Here is a 21,937-nt window from a genome sequence, read left to right as displayed (position 1 = left end):
TGATGGTCTTTCTCACTATCCCTTCCCTTTTCCCCAAAGATAAGTCCTTTTTAACTTCTAAAACCCTAGATTACTTTTGCCTTTTGAACTTTATATAAATAAAAAAAAATAGTATATATATTTTTGTGTCCAGCTTTTTTTCTCATTACTTTTGTGAGATTCATCCATGTTGTTACTTATTAGCTGTACTTCTTTCATTATTTATTTATTTTAAAGATTTTATTTTATTTATTTGACAGAGAGAGAGAGAGAGACAGCTAGAGAGGGAACACAAGCAGGCGGAGTGGGAGAGGGAGAAGCAGGCCCCTGGCCAAGCAGGGAACTCAGTGTGGGGCTCGAATCCAAGACCCTGGGATCATGACCTGAGCCGAAGGCAGACGCTTAACGACTGAGCCACCCAGGGGCCCCACATTTTTTATTTATTTATGATATCAATGTTTGTGTATATATACATATATTTGTATGTATATTTCTTTGTGTGAATGAACCACAGTTTATCCTTTCTTCTTGCAATGAACATTTGGATTATTTTTAGTTCGGGGCTATTTCTATGCATTGGTTGCTGTGCATATTACATACATATTTTTGTACACATATGCATGCTTTCCTCTTGGATATATATTAAGAGTGGAAATGCTAGGTCATAAAGTGTGGGTATGTTCAAATAGAGTAGATACTGTCAATTGTTTTCCAAATCAGTTGAACCAATTTGTATTTCTACTAGCAGTGTATGAGAGTTTTTGTTATTTGCTGTCAATTAGGTGGAAATGCAATGGTATTTCTTTGTGGTGTTAATTTGCATTTCCTTTTTTTAAGATTTTATTCATTTATTTGAAAGAGAGAGATCAAGCATGAGTGGAGGGAAAGGGAGAAGCAGATTTCCCGCTGGTGCAGAGCCCAATGGGGGACCCAATACCAGGACCCGGAGATCATGACCTGAGCCGATGTCAGACGCTTAACCGACTGAGCCACCCAGGCACCCCTAATTTGTATTTCTTTGAACACCAATAAGTTGTATATATTCTCACATCTTTTTAATCATAGTCTAAAGCAGATTTATTTCATGCACCAAAATTACTTATAGTTAGTATACTGTAGGTGAGTATTTAACTTTACCCTTTAGCACTTTAGGCAAATGAGAACTATTCCTTGCTACAGTGTGTTATAGGGCAATCATAAACCCAATTTTTTCCAGTTTCTCAGGTCTTCTCAGTGATGTGGTTATAAAAATAAAATGGTCCAAAATTTTGGATTAAAAATTGCATTTTAATTGAGGCCCACAGTTAGTTAAGAAATAAGTTATTTTAGGGGTGCTTGGGTGGCTCAGTTAGTTGTCAGCTCTTGATTGAGGCTCAGGTCATGATCTCAGGGTCATGAGATTGAGCCCCATATCTGGCTCTGTAGTGGACATGGAGCCTACTTAAGATTCTGTCCCTCTCCCTCTGCCTCCCCCACCCCTGCTCACATGCACTTTCTCTCTCAAAAAAAAAAGAAAGAGAGAAGAGAGAGAAAGAAAGAAAGAAAGAAAGAAAGAAAGAAAGAAAGAAAGAAAGAAAGAAAGAAAGAAAAGAAAGAAAGAAAAGAAGGAAAGAAGGAAGGAAGAAAGGAGCTATTTTAGTTAAATCAAATCCTTTGACAACTATTGAACAATGTAGTCCCTATGTTATTCAGTAAAATGTGTTTCCGGGTCATCATTTCTTACATTCTCCAGTTCCCAAATTCTAGTTCCTCAACCAGTCCCATGTAAATCACCTGGGCCCCATTTCAGATTTATGAATTAGAATCTAGGCATGAGTGGGCAGTGGTGACAGGGATGAGCACTGGAATTTACATTTGCAAATAAGTCACCTACATGATTTTGATGAGTTATCCACTATAGATGAGGACATACTATGAAGATCCTGGAAGGATACATAAGCCAATTTCTATGCCCCATCAGACAACTGGACCAGGATCAGAGGATGACATTTAAAGTAATTGGGAGGCAATAGGAAAAGAGCACTTTGTCAGTAAAAGGTACTGAGCTCCTGAACTAATGAGAGTTGTTCTCTAGAGATTTCTGCACTGAATAGGAGAGAAGCTCATATAGGCAGCTGATCATACATTCTTCATAAATAAAACAGCATCTGTAATGTGTACTCTCTAACCACCAAGCCTGGGGCAACTGCAGACAGACACCATCATGGATAGCTGCTAACACTGCATTAGTTTTCAGATCTTCAAGTCTCTCACCTTTTGAAAGTGCTACTTTTCTTAAATATAGCCAAAACCATGCTAATAGACTGAAGCACTGAATCTCAATGAGGGTACTTGGCATAATGCAAGAGCAAGCATAAGAATGCTTGAAATAAATTTCCATAAATATGAAGCAAGCCTGTCAATAAATTTAATTTCTGTCTGATTTAATAAAGGGCTAGATAAATATACAAATATGAGAATTATAAATTATGTTTTAATTTTCCTCACCTGCTATAACTGTCTTACAGCAGGTTAAAGTTTATAAGTTGAGATTTTTATCTCAGCTAATCTCATTTAACATTGCTTCATAATTAGTTAGCTAAAAGGAAATTGCAGCTTCTAAACACAAAATCTGATACTGATCTAATCAGTTCTTTTGCTTAAGATTATTGTATTATGAATTTCAATATTTTGAATATGATAAATTATAGTATGTTGATATACAAACACATATACTTGTCTGCTTTTCAAAAGACTGAATCAGAATGTCTAATTATAAAGATAGTGTGGTTATTGTATTATTACATGGTCTTTGTTTTATTATTCCCATTCAAGAGGTATAGAAATATTTGAGGAAATCTTCTGTAGTTGAGAAAATTGTTTATAATGTTCAATAAGAAACATCTTCCCAAACAAAAGACTCACACCACATGGAGGTTTTCCCTCTGACTGGGATGTTAGGCTCTCACCTAGAAGGGGGAACAGTAGCGTAGACTTCTGTTCACTTCCTACCCATGACGGATCAGTTTCCCAGTTCACTTCTCTCTTGGTGTTCCATGAGAGGCACATCTCCTTGTTTGCTCAACTGTCCAGGTGTTCAGAAATAGCGGGCCTGTTCTGCTCTGTGTAGAGGAAAGCTTCTTTGTACCACAAAGGGCTGATGCAGAGGTAGGAGTCCTCCACTCACTACATACTACCCTGTCCTCTGGATGAAAACAGTGCAAGGAGAGGAAACAATAAATGATATCCAAAGAAATCTGGAGTATTTCTGCTCATATCAGAATAATAGCAATATTGCCCATGAAAAGGAAACTAAGGAATCTGGTTAACTTAAACTTTAAAATTCAGAACGAAAAGACTTCCTCAGCTAGCATTATATCAATATAACTTATCTTTTTTAGCATATGAGATGATGCCTGACTGGCAAAAAGAGGAATCAATAGCATTATTAAAGAATTCTAGTTACATGTAATTACAAGCTGATTTTGTAAATTAATCTACTTATCGATTGGCTCTTTTTAAATGTTTAGATGTTTTAATTAATTTACTTATTTTTATATTTGCTTAACGATTCACCATCTTTAAATATTAAATGAAATGGTAACATGTATTGTGACTGAAGAAAGACATCCTGAAGTATAATTTCTTTTTCTCTGTTGTGCGTTCTTCCTAGATGTGTGTCACCACTACTGTGTGAATTCTGAATCCTGTACTGTTGGGGATGACGGAAGTGTTGAATGTGTCTGTCCAACACGCTATGAAGGTCCAAAATGTGAGGTTGACAAATGTATAAGGTGCCATGGGGGGCACTGCATTATAAATAAAGACAGTGAAGATATATTTTGCAAGTAAGTGGACACCCAGCTTAATTTATAAAAGCTTTCGAGCCCAAAAGGATCTAGCAGTTCATCAATAAACGTGAAGATAATGTAAATTATTTTTGTCCTAAGATTCTATACAGTGACCAGTGCATCCTTGTTTGTTTGTTTGCTTTTCTCTTTTTGGTTGTAGATGAAATTCAGTTCATTTCAATTAAATGAACTTATTCAACACCTATTATGTGCAATTGGGGAACATGAAAATTTATCATATAGTCATGTAATGATGTGGTCAGATCATTCCCTATGTAGAATATTCCTAATAGTAAGTAAGAAATAGTGAAATGAAACATACCTTCAAAAAGCTATTTGTAATATTCCTAAATTTGAATAGCCCAGGCTTTTAAATGTTTCATCATTATCATTGACAGTGAGTGTTTACTTTTCTGTTGTGGGGGAGGAGCAAAAGACCTGTCTAATGGAAATACATTTTAATCTTTGTGTTTTTATCTGATTTTAAGCACAATGGTCCAAAATGAGGAGAAGGAATCATGTGTCCTAGGAGGCAACTACAATAAAAACGTCCAAGTTAGACTTTGGTTACGTTGCCTCTGGCCCTTTGGCTTTAAGATCAAGTGACTGGAAAACAGAGCATTGCAGCTAAAGGGTAACGCCGTTTGGTTTCTGTCGTGAAACAAGTTTATGCCACTGAGGTTAGAGTTCAGTCCTCACTCTGAACTTCTTTTAACAACCTTTCAAAAGAAGGGCTTATAAAGCACTGGACTCCTTGCTTAGGAGTATAATAAATGAGAATATGAGGTAGAAAAGCATGCTGTCAAGTGCTCATGCCAATGGCTTCCACTGAGACAGCTCTGTGAGGGTACCAGCCCTGAGTTATGTTCTCTCCCAAAGAGGGCCCAATAAAATTTTATTACAGACAGCATCAACAGTTTTTTCTTTTTTATTTACTACTCTCATTTTAGAATTTACTCTGAGTATGATTTGTGTTGTCATTATGAATGACAGACACTCAAACCCTCAAATTGGGTCACTTGAAAGTACATTATTTTTTAAGTAAAGTAATTGAAAATATGACTAATTATAAATATGTGCCTTTGATAAGTATATAAAAGCAAATGCATTTTCATGTAAATGACCAAAATCATGTCTGCTCATTAAGCTTATCAGTTCTTTGTGACGAAATATGATCAAGACAGAACTTTGTTTCCGTGAGTGAACATATATTTTTCTCTCCGTCCAGTGCACCATATCAGAAATGCACTGTAGTCTCTTGCTTACGACTCCATTCCATTCACACAGGAAATAATAGACTATCATCTAAGACAGGCTATAAACTGCAATTTCCTTCCCAGTTTACCTTGGAAAAGCTCATGCAGAGACACACACCATGTTTTCATTACAAGGGGAAGTTCCAGATGAAGAAAGAAGGGCGAGACTCTTTGGGCTCTCAGGACTGCCTGCTACAGAGAAAACTGGCTTCAGCATCCTAGAAACACCAGAACCTCATAACCCTAGTAGGCCATGAAGATCCCAACATTGTAGTTCTTGACTCTTAAAAGATCCTTTTTGAAAAATAATATGTCAGATAGATAGATAACAGTTGCTAACAAAGGAGTAGATAGTGGAAGCTTAAAAATAGTATAATCCTTGATCAAATAGACTATATAACATATGAGCATGACAATACAAACAAGACTCTGGGTATTCTGAAACTTGTTAGACAAGTTTGTCTTCATGTCTATGGTACTTTCCATCTTAGCATTAAATGACGTTCACAGTGATAGTAGAATTTCTGTCCCATAGGTAAATAACTGGTACTAAAACAACCATGACTGAGTTACAGTAAATCTTTTACATAAATAGGAAAATTCAAGCCTTCACGTATACGTGTGATTCCAAATAGTCAGGTGTGTTTCTAATGCATAGTCTATGAGCTGTCAACTAGAATAGATACTCTGTCAAGTACAGTAAATTTAATCTTTAAAAATGGAGGTAATTGTATATTTTTCTCTTTTGTGGAAATCTGAGTAAATATTGATGAAGAGTGACTTGATCATAATTTGGAATAGCCTAAGTAATACCTTTGCAATGTCAGTTGTTATAGGATTTCTTAGTGCGAACGGGACAACTGGTAATTAACTTGTGGAAAGTGATACATCACAAACTGTGTGTGTGTGTGTGTGTGTGTGTGTGTGTGAGAGAGAGAGAGAGATATGCCCCTAAGAAATGAAATTATGATGAAAACCGGCATTAAAATGTGAGCTGAACTCTTTGATGCATTATAATGATTTGAGCAATTTGTATTTCACATTTGAAATATATACAAATGTCTGTCTTCAATTTAGAATTCAAACAAAACCTTTAGAAGGAGAAAGAGGCAACATCTTTTATAACTCTTGAAAGCAAGTGTTAAAAGCAGCCAATACTTAGAACTTTTTTTCTCTTTTAAAAGCTGATATTTGGTGTATTTTGTAGGAAATACCTTAATGTATAATGAGCTATTTTTTTCTCTTTGACGTTGTCTTTTTGATAGAACAAGAAACCATAACTTGCTGCTCTTTGATTTTCAGGGAGGCTGGGATGGAGGGCAAGGAAAAGTCTCCCAGATCCATTTAACAGATCAAACACCAATACCGCTAAATGTATACTTGTCTCACTTTGCATCCATATTCAGATACCTCTAGATTTAAGGCATTGTCTGTTAAATCTTGGAAACTTTAAACTACTGCTTCCTTTTCCATGTTGGTTCTACATTCATATATCTCCAGCCAGTACATAGTTGACTCATTACTTCTGTTCATCTTGAAAAGAAATGCGATTTTAATATCAAGGCTTTTAAAAAATATCTTTAAATTAAACACCTGGAAAAATGATAAGCCTTTTGTTGTATTTCCAGCAGGCTTACCACCTACAGGAGCTGAAATAAATATGCACAGAATAAATTAATCAGGATCACCAACTGATCATTTCAGGCATCTAACCGATCATTGGGAATTATCTTTTGATGGATGTAACACAATAGAATCCATCATGGAGAGGATCAAAGTGATCAATGATATTGCAACCTGATTTATGTGTCAAGCTTGTGACACCACTGATTGCTTCATAACACCTAGTGCCAACATGACCTCATAATCAGAATAGTGGTATGATCTGTTGTAATTCTGATTTGGGCCAAGGCTTGTATTATTCTGTCAACCTACTTCTCATACAAGAGATCTCTTGATAGTTTAGAATGTCGATGCACTTTTGTCTGTTCCCCCAACAATTTTCAATATCCAATCTAAGAGTATTTATTTATATCAAAATATAGCACGGCAAATAAGAAATTGCTGTATTTTTCCTATTATTGTTATGCTTGTTTTTTTCCATGCAGCAGTAGCCATAGTGTTTATTCTTATCTCAGACATGTAATGTGTTATAAATTAGAATTGTTTCCATAAGTTTTCCATGAGAAAGCCTACCTCATTACCTTGTTGCCAGACTACATATTGTTCGGATAACACTACTGTTTATTTTTGCAGTGAACTTCCCATGATTTTTTTAAGTGTTAAAGTCAAAAAAAAAAAAAAAATGACATTAATTACAGTACATAATCAAAGAGAAGCAGTGGGATAAAAAGACTGCCAGATATTCCTATACTTTCTTACAAAACCTGGAATCTAAAACTCATAACAGTTTTTTTGGACCAGATTTTCCAGTTTACAAGAAATAGCTGAAGCATTTTCTTCCAGAATATTTGACCATGTGTTTTATAATTCACACTGATCTCACCAAGCCCTGGTTGTATGAAAAGGGAATAAGATCCTGATGCTAATGTTTCCCTGCAGTGTAAGTGACAGACATTAGAGCATATTTTTTCACATATATATATATACATATATAGCTATATTAAAATTTTATATTAAGTAAATGGGTTGAAAATTTGAAAACCACCAAAAGAAAACATTTGTCTGTCATCATTTTGTTAAAAAAAAAAAAAAAAAATCTTTGCCTCCAGGAAGTCTGTCTTTCTGAAAACTTACTTTTAGCCAGGCACTCCATTGTTCCTCTATGATGAATCTTCTCATCTGCAGAGTTTATGTCCACTTGCAACAATAATGATGCCAGTGACAATGAGCTTTCTTTCTTCTTTGTTGCTGCAGCTGCACTAATGGAAAGATTGCCTCTAGCTGTCAGTTATGTGATGGCTACTGCTATAATGGTGGCACGTGCCAACTGGACCCTGAGACAAATGTACCTGTGTGTCTGTGAGTATTGCACAATGCAGTGGGCATTTTGTGGCATGACTTCGTATGGACATGGAATCCCTCCTCCATTGTTCTCCCTTCTTGGGGTAATACATTTTATCTCGGGGCGGGGGGTGGGGTAATACATTTTAAATGAATGTTTCATGGACACCTCTGATCAAGTATTGTCCCTCAGTGGCTCATATGCTACAGAATCTCCTCCCTCATCAGTGTGCTAGTGATTTCATAAGGAAGAGCTCATTTAATTCTTAGCATCATACCCATTAAAGACATTCACAGATCTTTGAACTTGGAAATGCCAGGGAGAATTACTCTAATTTCATTGACCGTATTCAGATATGGGAAACCCAGGCATAATCATATTTACGAACACTTGGTACTTACATCCATTCCTCTCAAAAGACCTTGTGGGATCTTTTCAAATGTATAATGCTATTTGATGTCTGTATCAGGTTTAGAGTGTGGTATTATGTAAGCCTATTAAGCCCCCATCTCCTTTGGAATTCATTAACTTGAATCTGGGTTTCTAAACATTTGGAAAGTACTGGAGATTCTCTGCTCGTGAGAAAATCTAGAATTTAATGTTTTCCCCTCTGTCCAGAATGGACAACTTGAAATAAAGCCATTCCACTTACGTGGTTTCTATTTTGAGTTTTCTTTTATCACTGTTTGACTAGAAGGATGACGTCCACATAGGATCCATTTCCACGTTGTGTCCCCGTCTTGTCAGAGTAGCATGTGATGAGTGTGAATGAGAGAGAAATGAGCATACCTGACGAAGTGATATTCATATGTTACTATCTCTGTATGAAATAAATTTGAAACGTATTTAGAAAAAAAAAAGTCAGACGCTTTATTTAGCTGTATTTTACTGAAATTCTGCAGATGCTCTGTGGGGTTTAAAAGTCAGCGCTGTGACCAGAAAGAGAACCCTTGTGATCACTACTGTCAGAATGAGGGGATTTGCACTTTAACTGCGTTTAATGAGCCGAGATGCAAGTAGGTTTAACCTTCCACTTACCACTGCGCTTCGTGTGACATCATTTCAGGCCACAGTTCATTGGTTTAAATCATGAACATCCACATGCATTTCACAGTGTAAACTTAATCTCGGGGCTCATCTGTGTCACACACACTTAACCTTTGCTTCGCTCACCGACAAGTGTATGCAACACAGTCAGTGAGAGTGTCTAGAAATATAATGGAGGGAATAAAAAAGCTCATGGAACTGTCCAATAAAAATACATTTGCAAGAATAGTGGCTTTTAATAAAAGAAGTACAGAAGCAGGTGTTTTTAGGCTATTGCTGTAGTTTATACTGTATATGGAATAGTGGCTTTTATTTAGTAACTGACTTTTCATTTCAAGTGCTGATGAAATAATGCATTATTATGTTTCCCAGATTTTTACTGAGAACACTCTTACTTTAACCAGAAAGATTTCTTTACAGATGAAATAGGTACATGGTAAAAATTTGGTTTCCTAATAGTTTAAATCTTTCTTTCCTGATTCGATTTGTCCATAACAAATAAACTCATTTCCTCTGAGAAATTTCAGGGACCACCTTTGGGGTAACTATCCATCACAATGGAAGTAATTTTTGCACTTTGCATTTGAACTTTAGAGATGGATCATATGTGACATCCCCCATAATACCCAATGTCATAAACAGAGGCCATGATTGGCACCTGATAACAGCCCCAGGGTGGTGTCACAGTGTACTTATGAATGGTCTTTAAGCACAATTGTATTGAAATTCACATGTTTCATTATCAAAACTCTACAGTTTTGTTCACTAATGATCTATATTGTTATTCAAGAAAATGTCATTCTTTAGATAATTGTCCAAAATAATATGGGAAGTGATTAAAGTAATTACATAGGAAAAAAAAATGGCATTCTTTATTTTTTTTTTCCTGGAAGATATTTGAATATGTCAAACCAATATTCCTACATAAACTACATACAAAAATACCACTTTAAATATTAGTCTACAAAATGTATATAAACTGATCTGTTAAGGCATTGATTCAGTTCACACTCAGGTTTGTACCTTGTGCAAGTGAAGACAGAGGAGACTCTTCAGTTCTATTTGAACCTGGCTCCACCCTAAGTTACTGCAGCCATTCAGCAAATATTTATAGACCCTGAAAGTATGCTAAGTCCTAGACAAGTGAATATGGATGAAATTTAACTCCCAGCATCAAGGAGCTCATTAATTAATGGGGTGAAAAATTCATGAACAACTAATTAACCTATAATGATGTAGGTGTGAACACAGGAAAAAAGAGACGGCAGGGGAGTCTTAACAGGGCAAGTGATTTGTTCAGAATGGAAATGGAAGCTTTATAGAAAAGACAATTTTTCTTGGTTTGTGTAGTTCATGAAGTTCAGGGAGGTCAGGAAGAGCATTCTGAAAAGAAAGAGTAACATAAGCAAAGACATGGATGTGAGACTTAATGGCCTATTTGAGGAACTGTGAGTGGATGCATACAGCTAGGATGAAGGGTGACTGTAGTTGGGAGGGGGAGGGCTGTGAAGACACAAAACTGAAAAGGTAAATTAGAATCCTATTTAGGCCGAAGTTGGAGGATTGCATAGGATCCCAAAAGGAACAAATAGCCAAAGAGATTTGAGGCAGAGGCTTGAGCTGAAGGAGTTGGCTTTTGAAAGTGATGCTCATTGGCATGTGGGGGAGAGCCCTGGAGATCAGCTGCAGGGACCCCACATGAGAAGCTTTGGCACCACTTCAGGAGAAAAGGGGTGAGTGCTTGAACCTGCGCAGTGCAACTGGAGGGAAGAAGAGGAAGGGCAAGAGATTCATGGATATTTCAGAATTAATAAGTCCAGAGTGAAGCTTGGCCAAACAACGATCTAGGTACTCATGTTACTTCATGTTTAGGACACCAGTAATGCCTGCTCTGGGGCCCAGTCTTCTTAAATCTTGTCCCTCTTCATTATGTCCAGGCAACATACAAATAACATTTCAGACCCACCCTCCTTCCCCCCCATAAATAAGTCTAGGAACATGCCTGCCCAGAGAATGCCCCTGGGTCCCCAGAATAGGTATCTCTCATGGGCGTAGCAGCCCACAATAATGTTCTCTTCCACTTTTTACTCTTACCAAGTATCATCAGAGACACCTAGCCTTTAAAGGTGATAATCAGCCTATTTCATAAACTCAGCAAGGAAAAATACATTAATTGAAAAGGTTTAGAACAAAAATATTTTACTTTTGTGTATGTTTGTCTCTATGTGCATTTGGTTTTATGGAAATTTTGTCTGTGCCTTTGTTTTTTACAACCTAAAATTTATTCTGATGGTAGCAGTAATGCTTACTAGATCCCTCAAATAACTTAAGCTATAAAAGAAGCATAGAAGAGATAATGATATTCTGCTATCATTCATTCATTAATTCATTCATCAAATGTTTACTGATAATCTAAGATGAATGAAACCCTGTGTAAATTAGGAAGGATAGTTAATAAGAGCTAAAACTGACTTAGCAAAGACTTTCTGCAAAGCACTTTACATATTTTATGTAAGGTTATTATATTATGCTGTTGTTATCATCATCATCATCATCATCATCATCATGTAATTGTTATCCCCATTTCACAGATGATAACACTGAGGTTACATACTAGGAAGCGATGGATACCTAAGATTCAGATTGATACTTGTTTGATTCTAAAGTTCATGCCCCAGTTATAACTCTTATTCTGTCCTACTTCCTTTATGCTGTACTAACTCCAACATGGTTTTTACTTTGAAGAATTTAAAATTTATTTTGGTAGATGAATGGATTTTAAAACCTTAAAATTCCATTTGACAATTGTTATAATAGTTAAGTGGGTGATGTGTGTTAAGGAGGGCACTGGTTGTGATGAGCACTGGGTGTTTATGTAAGTGATGAATCACTGAATTCTACTCTTGAAGCTAATATTACACTATACGTTAACTAACTGGAAGTTAAATTAAAAATTTGAAACAAACAAACAAAGAAATATGACCAAAGTATTGTGGGAAGACATCTCAATAGAGATCAATTAATGAATACTTGTTGGAGAGAGAAAAACTTATAGATGAAGTGATAGTTTCATAGTATTTTGAAAAAAAATGTGTAGTATTTGTACAGATGGGAAATGGCTAAAAGCCTTTCTTGAAAGAGGAAGAGAATAGGTCTGAAAGTAAGGTGACGGTTGTTGAGAACAGAACATAGCCTACATGGCAAACTGGGAAGAGAGAAGACTAGAGAGACATGTTAGGGCCAGTTGATGAGGTACATTTTATGCCATGACACAAGAGTGGGTTTACAGAAAGAAGAGTAGAGGATTAAGCATCTAGGAAATACCACTGTTTGATACTGTGTTATAAAGGAATCAACAAAAGTAAATGAGAAAAAATAGAAATTGGAGGGAACTTTTCAAAGAGTAGATTCCTCCAAGTCAAAGGAGTAGAGAGTTTAAAAAAATATGAACTCGAAAGAAAGAAAGAAAGAAAGGGAAGAAAGAAAGAAAGAAAGAAAGAAAGAAAGAAAGAAAGAAAGAAAGAAAGAAAGAAAGAAAGAAAGAAAGAAAGAAAGAAGGAAAGAAGAAAGAAAGGAAGGAAGGAAGGAAGGAAGGAAGGAAGGAAGGAAGGAAGGAAGGAAGGAAGAAAGAGAAAGAAAGAAAGAAAGAAAGGAAGGAAGGAAGGAAGGAAGGAAGGAAGGAAGGAAGGAAGGAAGGAAGGAAGAAAGAAAGAAAGAAAGAAAGAAAGAAAGAAAGAAAGAAAGAAAGAAAGAAAGAAAGAAAGAAAGAAAGATATATCAACTCCAGACAGTTTAAGGAGGATAAGAATTATAAATGGTTTATTGGATTTTGCCATTGGATGGCCATTAAGGGAGATGTTTTGAAAGCTCTATATGACACGAGAATATTAAGCCCTCGGGATATCTTTCTAGTGGTTGATTCTCCTTATAAGGGGAGCTTTTTGGAAACATGAATTTCAGCCTCAGATTTCAATTGGTAGTGGTCATGTATCTTTAATGAAAAGCTAGTATGTACTAGTTCATCTAAAAGCCTTACAGGAAACAAAAAATTGCTTTAAGAGATAAGATCTAGTGCTTGCTTTAGTTTGTTGGTAGTACATTTTTCTTTTTTTCATAGAGTTGAAAACTATTTGTGCAGAACTTATACACATTTGGAAAGTCTATAAAGTATTCAGATCTATGAAGGTTACAGATATTTTTTTCCCACATAGAAATTTTATTACTGTATCCTTCAATTTAAGGAATAGATTTGTTCTTTGAAAGCCTTCACTTTTGTCTCTTGATGGCCATTTTCATTTATTACTATATGTGGAGGAAAAAGAAAACTCCACAGAAAAAGCCTAGGCAAAAATAAAATCTAGGATTTTTTTATGCTTATTTAGCAGGAGTTTTGATATTTTTTAAAGTAAGTACAGTGCATTATGTTAAAACCAAATTTTTAAAAAATCTAATGGGTGCTATTTTGACAATATTTGGGCTGTTTTGTAATTTTTGTTGTGAGGGTTAGAAATTATTAATACTGAAAAGAACTATTCAACTCAGTATCAAGTTAACTGTGTATCCTTACTTCTAAGATATCTTGCTAGGGTCAGACTTTTATTTATATTGGATTTAACTTTCCTTAAAACATAGACTCACTTCCACAGCATTATCTCCCAGCAATATTTACAGTACATTTCATCTTCCAATAATAAAATCATGTTTGTAGCTACCCGACTTCTCCTACCACTGCTAGCGTACTTACACGGACACAGACACACACACGACCTTGTCACATTACCACAGGACCATTCATTCCACTCTTAGGTAGTTTGCTCAAACAGTTCATTGAACTGAAATGCTTCTCCTAACTTTTTTCCACTTACCTCTTATTAGCCCCCTAGTCTCAACTCAGAAATCATCTCTTTGTATGTGGCACCTGGCAAGTGAATAATGAATCTTAAATGGCTTGGCCTTAGCCAGATTTCTCAAAAGTGAAGAATCAAAATTTAGTGAGGAAGAAAGTATTTTATAATATGTAATATATATTTATATATTGTATATTATGCATATTTATATACAATAACTATATATATATCACATTAGTCAGAAACAGAACCACTAGGATGGATGGATATATATATTAATTATGCATCCTCCAAATTCATATGTTGAGCCCTAAGACTCAATACCTCAAAAAGTGACTTTATTTGGCCTTTAAATAGGTAATTAAGTTAAAAAGGCATTGTTAGGATGGGCCTATATCCTAACACGACTGGTGTCTTTATGAGAGGATATAGGATACAGGCACATGGTGAGTGGGGGGACCATGTGAAGACAGAAAGAAAATGCTCATCTATAAGCTTAGAAGATGGGGCACCTGGGTGACAAAAGTCGGTTAAATGTCCAACTCTTGGTTTCGGCTCAGGTCAGGGTCTCAGGGTCGTGAGATTGAGCCCTTGTGTCCACCTCCACACCCAACATGGAGTCTGCTTAAGTTTCTCTCTCCATCTCCCTTTGCCCCTCCCCCCCATGCACACACTCTGTCTCTCTCTTTCTCTGTCTCCCTCCCTCTCTCTCAAATAAATAAATAAATATTTAAAAAATAAATTTAATAAATAAATAAATAAAATAAAATAAAATTTTTAAAAATAAGCTTAGGAGAGGGGCCTCAGAAGAAACCAAACCTGCTGACACCTTGATCTCAGGCTTCTAGCCTCCAGAGGTAGGCTCCACAGCAGACCCATCCCACTAAAGACTAGGAAGATACTCAAATGTACTTAAAAAAAAAAATTTCTCCTGTGTATAAATAACCAGTGTTTAAGGATTCATGAAAAAATATCATATACGATAATGAAGATGTCAAGGATTCCTCCCTTTAGAACTCTCCTTTCTGTTGTCTGGATTTTGAATGCATATTCAAATCCTTATTCTGCTCACATGGGTGTCTTGTATTAACAGTACCAGAGAGATCCACTTATTGGCTGGTACTATCATCATCAAAGTGAGACAGACGGTAAGGAAAATCTGTTGATTCTGCAAGATACAAGTGGAAAGAGCATGGGTTTGGGATCATGCTTCCCTGGATTCATATACTCATTCCTCCAGTTATTTTTGGTGTGGCCTATTGGCTTCTCTAAGCCTTAGATTTTTCTTTTTTAGAAAAATAATTCTAGTATGTATATATAAAATCCTCCATAGGAAAGAGATGTTGTATGAACACACATAAGATGAGTCTGAAAATGTGGGTTTAGAGCCATTAGATCCTTTATTTCTGCTTGGGTTTAACCATGACTATGGATCCAGACTTACAAGTAGCTTTTATTTTTAAATCTTGGTGGTGTAACACTGTGTGTATGATTTTATTTTAGGTAACTTCCTGAAGTTTTCTTGTGTATCCCAAACTCTAGTTCCTGCCTTTGGCAAGTGGTTCTTGGCTAAGATCTTAACATTGAAGTTAGAGCAGCAAAGATTTGAGAATTCCATGTATGTTTTTTGTACACACTACATTTTTTATTTGACTTTTCTTCATACTATGATTTTTTTTTGAGAAATCATTCAAGGTTTTCTATATTCCTAAAGACAACAAAGTCAATACTTCCTCCATTTGGACAGACTTTGGCAGAAAATTATCTGAAGTATTCCTTCTCAGAGTAGAATAAAAGAGCTCAAAGTAGATATTAAATACATTTTCCTTCTGTATTATTTTTATTAGACCATAAATTTTAATTTTAGAAATAAAAGCAATACTTTTTTATTTAATTTTTTTTGATGTAGTATTCCATGATTCATTGTTTGCGTATAACACCCAGTGCTCCATTCAATACGTGCCCTCTTTAATACCCATCACCAGGCTAACCCATCCCCCCACCCCCTCCCCTCTAGAACCCTCAGTTTGTTTCTCAGAGTCCACAGTCTCTCATGGTTCGTCTCCCCCTCCGATTCCCCCCCTTCATTTTTCCCTTCCTATTATCTTCTTTTTTTTTTTACATATAATATATTATTTGTTTCAGCAATCCTGATCATTTTTCCTGCTATTTTTTTCAAAATATCCATATTTCCTAATAATAACCACTATTGTATTTGGTTTCTGTTCATTCAGTTTCTTAATACAAATATACACTTGCAGATTATTAGGTACTAAAATGAAATCATATGATAGACACTCTCTTATGTTTATCTACTTTGCAATACATTCTGAACAGCATTCCATGTCAACGTATATAATTAGATGCTTTTATTCTTAGTGGTTGCCCAGTGTTCCATTGTCTGCCTTTTCCCTACTTTATTTAATCAAGAGTCGGAAAAAAATAGAAAAGTGATTGATTTTATCATGATTTCCATCAAATGCTACCTTGGGGTGTTTCCTGAGTGCTCTGGAACTCAGGTTAAATAGCTCTCTATAAAGAACTAAATGGACTTAATTCACCATCTTAACTTCTTAGAAGAACATAATTTTATTTGTTTTTGTTCTCTTCTTGCCTTTGTTTGTTTATTGTTTTTAGTCTGGATATCTCTATCAAAAATGGACAGGGAAGAAGAGGAAAGTCAGGTATAGCCCCTGCCATTGAGGGACTCTGAGTCTATTTGAGGAAAGAGATGAGGGAAGAAGGAATATGGCAGGGGCCCTGGGGATTTGAGTGGTGTAAATAAATGATGCCTATAAAGGAGGATTGGACAATAATATTAGACAGTGAAATAATTCTGAGGAACATAGAATGCTTAGCTAGAAATTTGTTATCCATTCCATAAGCAATCGGGGAACACTGATAATGTTTGAAATATGGAGTATCACAGTCATCTGAATGTTTCAGAAAGGTCTTGATGACATGGTACTCTGCCGGATCAAGAAGCCACGGGTTTGAAAAAAAAAAATAGATTTTAAAAATGAATCCCAATTTGCAATGAAAAAGAGGACGAAGATATATTTCAATTAAAAAACAGCTTTTAAAAGTGGTTTGTGGTAGACAAGGCACACAAGAGCCAAGTGATAGAGGACATCCTATCTTGGGATTGCAGTCTGTTTTGCTTGTTTCGTTTTTTCTCCTCTGGTTCCTTTGTCATCTTAATATGGAAATGCTAATAGCATGCACTTTCTAAAATTGTTCTGAGGATTAAGAAATGTAATATATGTAAAGAACATAGGTATTTTTCTGCAACATAAACATTAAAAAAAACTGAAAAGGAAAATCCTAAAGCCGTTGTAACACACCAGATATAAATGATCAGAACCTGGTATAATTGGGGCTTCTAGGAGTCTGAATATGAAAAATAAAGGTTTTGTTTTGTTTTGTTTTTTTAAGTGCTTGCTATTGAAAATAAGGTGCTATGTGGTATCAAGAAAAGACGAGCAGTGCAAGTATAGTCACTGGGAGGGGAGCTGCAGTAAGTAACGCCCAACTCAAGTCATACTGAGAAAGAAAGGACAGTGGGTCTGCCCTAAATTACCCTTAGAAAACACACAGGGGAATTCGCTTCATAAACACTTGTGCGGTAGAGGTTTTAAATGCAGGAGGCTGCAAGACGAATATATAAATACCAAAGGGACATTCATTAAGAGAGAGATCTGCATTAGGCTTTTTGTCATTTTCTTTGGTTTTGTGATTGTTCCAATCTAATTATTTTATTAAAAGTTCAGCATTATTTTCCAAGTCCTGAGGGTGAGAGAAACACATAAGGAAATGCATAAGTACTAGAGAAGCCTTTGTTGGGACTTTTGGGAAGAGGCTAATGAGTTCTGCTTCTGTCACAAATTTGAAAGAGGTAGGAATTATTCTCTACCTTCCAGCTAATTAAGGCCTTAGTTTCTCAAAATACTGGCCTTGCAGAAAGGAAACTACACGTTTTGCTCTTCCCCAGTCTTGTTGTCAGGCTGAGCAGCGCTCCTCCATGTGGACCAGCGACCTTGTGGCCCCATAGAGAATATTTGAGAAGAGCCCAAGGAACTTGTCATGAGTGATTTCAAACAGATCACAGCTTTTCAGCAGGGGTATTGAGCAATTCAACTTCAGCGCCCTGTGTTGTCCACAATTCAAGAGTCAGGTCATTGCACCTTCCTTATTTGCTTTCCTGCCCCTTGGCATATTTTCAAAGCAGAAAATATGAGATGTGCATGTCTTTTGGAGTACTAAAGGCCAAGAGAAGCTGTCACATCAATATCTATCCTTTATGATCCCAGGTAACAAGCTGTAACTCGTCCTAGCTTTCACATGCTAGCCACGCCATGGGGAAAGCACACAATACAGATATCACATCTTTCTGTACAGTTTTAAGTCCGCTTTTTGCTTTGAGAGTATAGTAGCACTGCTTAACAAAGAACATTTATTACAGAGTTACATATATGGGGCAACTGTGATAAAGCTTTGATGTTGTCACATTCTCGTCCCTTGATTTGGGGACATATAATCATATATATGATTTCGTATAATCAGCAAATCAGAATAAACAAAGAAACCAAATACAATATAACTACATAATATTTTCATTTGTTAATGTTACCTCTTTAACAATTTAAATTTTTTTTCCTTTCTATTTAGACTGGTTTCCCCAGATTTTACTGCTATAGAAAATAACCACAATTTCAGGTGCTTTTAACAACAGAGATTTATTTCTTGCTCATATTCCATGCTGGAACAAGTCAAGAAAACTAGAGCAGTCAATCTTCGACCTAGTACCTGATCCCAGACTAATTTTATACGCTTCTAAGAAAAGGATCAGGCACATATGGTTTAACTAGCAACATTGATTTAAGATGAAAAAGTAAATTAAAGATTCTTTATATTATCATTATTCAAGAAAATATGTTCTTTCTCCTTTTTTTATAGTAAGATAGTAACAGAAAGACGTCATTATGTTAAAGGAGTACAAAACCTTAAGCCTAATACTTCTTCAGGGGGCATACAAATCAGAAATTTCAGTTATATAGATATTGGCATGATACATACAGTCTTTAAATTTAATAATTTAATATTCACAATATCATCATTTGAGTTAAATTAAGTTAAACGATGTGTAAATTTTATATACATCATTATGTCATTTAATCTCTCAGGGAAGCTTTTATTTATTTTTTTTAGCTTTTATAATAATCAACTTACCTTCCCCCCTCCAAAAAAAAGGAGGAAAGAAGGAGGAAAAATCTTTTGAGGCAGTAAAAGGAAAACATAAAAAATAGAAAGGTAACATATAAAGTAAAAAATGAAGTGGATTTAAGAGGAAAACAAAGGTGACGTCATGAGAGGCAAAGCAGGAAGTATCGCTCTCTCACTCTCTCTGTTATTATAAACTAAAAACTGAAATGGGTGAATTGCCTAAGGATACATCCTGTGTGAGGAGAGGAGAATAGATTACAATACAGGTCTGTCTGATTCCAAAATTCATGCATGCCGTTTGTGTCCCAGCATGCCAGCACTTTAGTTTCAGACAACAGTTTAAATTAATTGATTGAATTAAATTACATTGAATTTGATACCAATAACTGGTTTCCGTGCCAAAGTATTCATCAGGCAGGTACTTTTAGAATTTTTGTCATGGAAGGAAAAACATTTCTTTGTTGGCTGCATCCTGGGACAAGAACTGAATTATCACACAATTTGTATCATTGAATAAGTAAAATTTTTACATGCCCAGGTTGCTAGAATGTGGTCATCTGATTTTATAAAGGGAAGAATTAATAAATGAAAGGGGGAAGGCAGAGAAAAGGGAAGCAAAGAAAGAAGGAAAGAAGGAAGAACATATTTGCCTATTACTGTGGTTCTTAACATATGAAGTGTTTCCCATGGTGGATCAATATTCCTGTCAGCTAGAAAAGACTGATTGGTAACCAGCTGAAAGCATGTTCTTATGAATGGTGCTGTATATTCTTCATAGAATGAGTACAGCACATGTATATGAAACTTCTCTAATATGCATATTCGTATGTGCTCAACCATGCATCCTCCATGCCTCATGGATTCATTCATTCATTTTGTCAAATGGCTGATACTGATTGACCAGATACACACATTGACTATGTGCCAGATACTGTTCAAGAAATGAGAGAATACAAAGATGAATAATAGATAATCTTCACCTTAATTTAATCATAGTCTAGCATAATTATAGGCAAATGCATATTTAGATATTCATGAATGCATATATAAATAGAGAATACAAATAGACTATACCATACTTATGATTGTATGTTGATCAAATGCATAAAAATATTTATAACTACCCCCAAATTGCCATTTTCTCCATAATGTAAAATACTACCATAATATTGTATAGCATTTTAGATTTATTGAAGACATTTGTCTCTACTTTCTGAATCAATTTTTAGCCCATTGCCTGCATAAACCTCATCTTGAGTCAGAAAAGTAATCTAACACTTGGATTAGGAAAGAAATGTGTGTTAATGGGTATCTTTGGTCCTAAAGCCTATGTTTCTACCTGCAACATGTTCCTATAAATGTTGAACAAATCTGATGACTGTTGTATGACTAATTAACATTTATACAGGATACACAAATTTGTTAATTCATACTGAAGCTTGACTTTAGCAATTAATCTCTCTTATGTCTTTTTTTTTTTAATTACTTGTTTTGTTTTTTTTAAAAAAAAATTCAATGTAAAAAAATCTTTTGAAAGTTCAGGCAGGTACTTTTAGAATTAAGGAAGCCTGAAAGGCTGCAATTGGGAAGTTGATATCAATACTAATACAAGGTCGCTTAACAACAAATGGTTGGTGGGAAGCTTTGGTGATACCTTTTGGTAGATATGTAGTAATCTTGTAAGTAGAACAAAGAGTAAACTTTGTACCAGAAAGCAGAAGTTCATTTTTATGTCAGAATCATTTTTCAATGATTTAGGCTATAAATTAGCATGACTAACATCAATATGCCAGCACATGAACACTGCAATATAAAGTAAATTAAATATTTTTTTAGAGAATTAAAGTTATATTGGACTTAAAGACATTCACACACTCAAAACCTTGTGATGACACTTCCTGATCTTCCTACCATTGCCCCAGATTTGCATGGGATTAATATACCTTGAACAATACTTAATAGGTGCAGTTGGATATGCCAGACAGCCTCATAATAATTGGTTTCAGATTTCACCATCCTGTACCACAGAAGCCCTAAGAATTAGGAAGGGCCTTCATGAGGTTTTTTGTTGTTGTTGTTTTAATAGAAAAATTCTTTGTGTACCGTTATTTTGTGCTAAATCGCAAAATATTCAGGTGGCAAACTAGTTACTTTGCGTGCATGGCACGAAGCATAGAGAATTCCCCACACACACACACGGTTTGCTATCTTTTTAAGAAATTGTGGGATTGGCCTTTCATCTTGGCTATGTGTAGAGAGAGCTCTCTGCTGGTGTTACAGCATGCATTATGTTTTTTCTCCCACCTTTAGCTATAGCATTGTAACCACTGTTTCTAACATCTGCTTTTATGTCTTCAGTTACATCCACCATATTACTTAATACTAATTTTATGATTATTCCTTTTCCCTTTCATTTGGTGCATGTAATGTATTCACTGAAGTAGAAATTGTCTACTCACTCTAAAAAACACCTCATGCTTTTCAGATCTGCTTTCAATAAAATTTTCTGGAGAATATCTAGATCATAATAACTTTCCATTAATAGAGATTTCTTTTTTTTTTAAATATATTTATTCAGTCATCATTTCATACTTTGGTGCCATTTCTGCTCAAGTGGCCTGTGCAGAATTTTATGTTTAAACATTTCTAACTTAAACTGCCCAATCCTAACGAACTTCCTTTTATGGGTAATTACTTGGCAAACTAGATTTCATTTTTTGTTTTATAGTCCTCATTACTTCTTAAAATAAATCATTTTAAATAATCCATTCTGTTAATTTTATTTCTTCC

At 35.4% G+C, this 21,937-nt stretch overlaps 1 protein-coding gene across 1 annotated transcript in view; it reads left to right on the top strand.

The window, feature by feature from the left end:
• The window catches only part of LRP1B (LDL receptor related protein 1B), a 1,839,752-nt gene that overhangs the window by 1,795,332 nt on the left and 22,483 nt on the right, over positions 1–21,937 (top strand). Inside the window, exons 85-86 of the mRNA XM_045868938.3 lie at positions 3,632–3,806; positions 7,943–8,047. Coding sequence (XP_045724894.2) covers positions 3,632–3,806; positions 7,943–8,047 — 280 coding nt within the window. The remainder of the gene's footprint in view (positions 1–3,631; positions 3,807–7,942; positions 8,048–21,937) is intronic.

This window comes from Mirounga angustirostris, unplaced genomic scaffold (genome assembly GCF_029215605.1).
Source record: "Mirounga angustirostris isolate CCGP_5_RB_7025 unplaced genomic scaffold, mMirAng1.0.hap1 SCAF_3, whole genome shotgun sequence".
Taxonomy (NCBI): domain Eukaryota; kingdom Metazoa; phylum Chordata; class Mammalia; order Carnivora; family Phocidae; genus Mirounga; species Mirounga angustirostris.
This window is presented reverse-complemented; position numbering and strand designations above follow the sequence as displayed.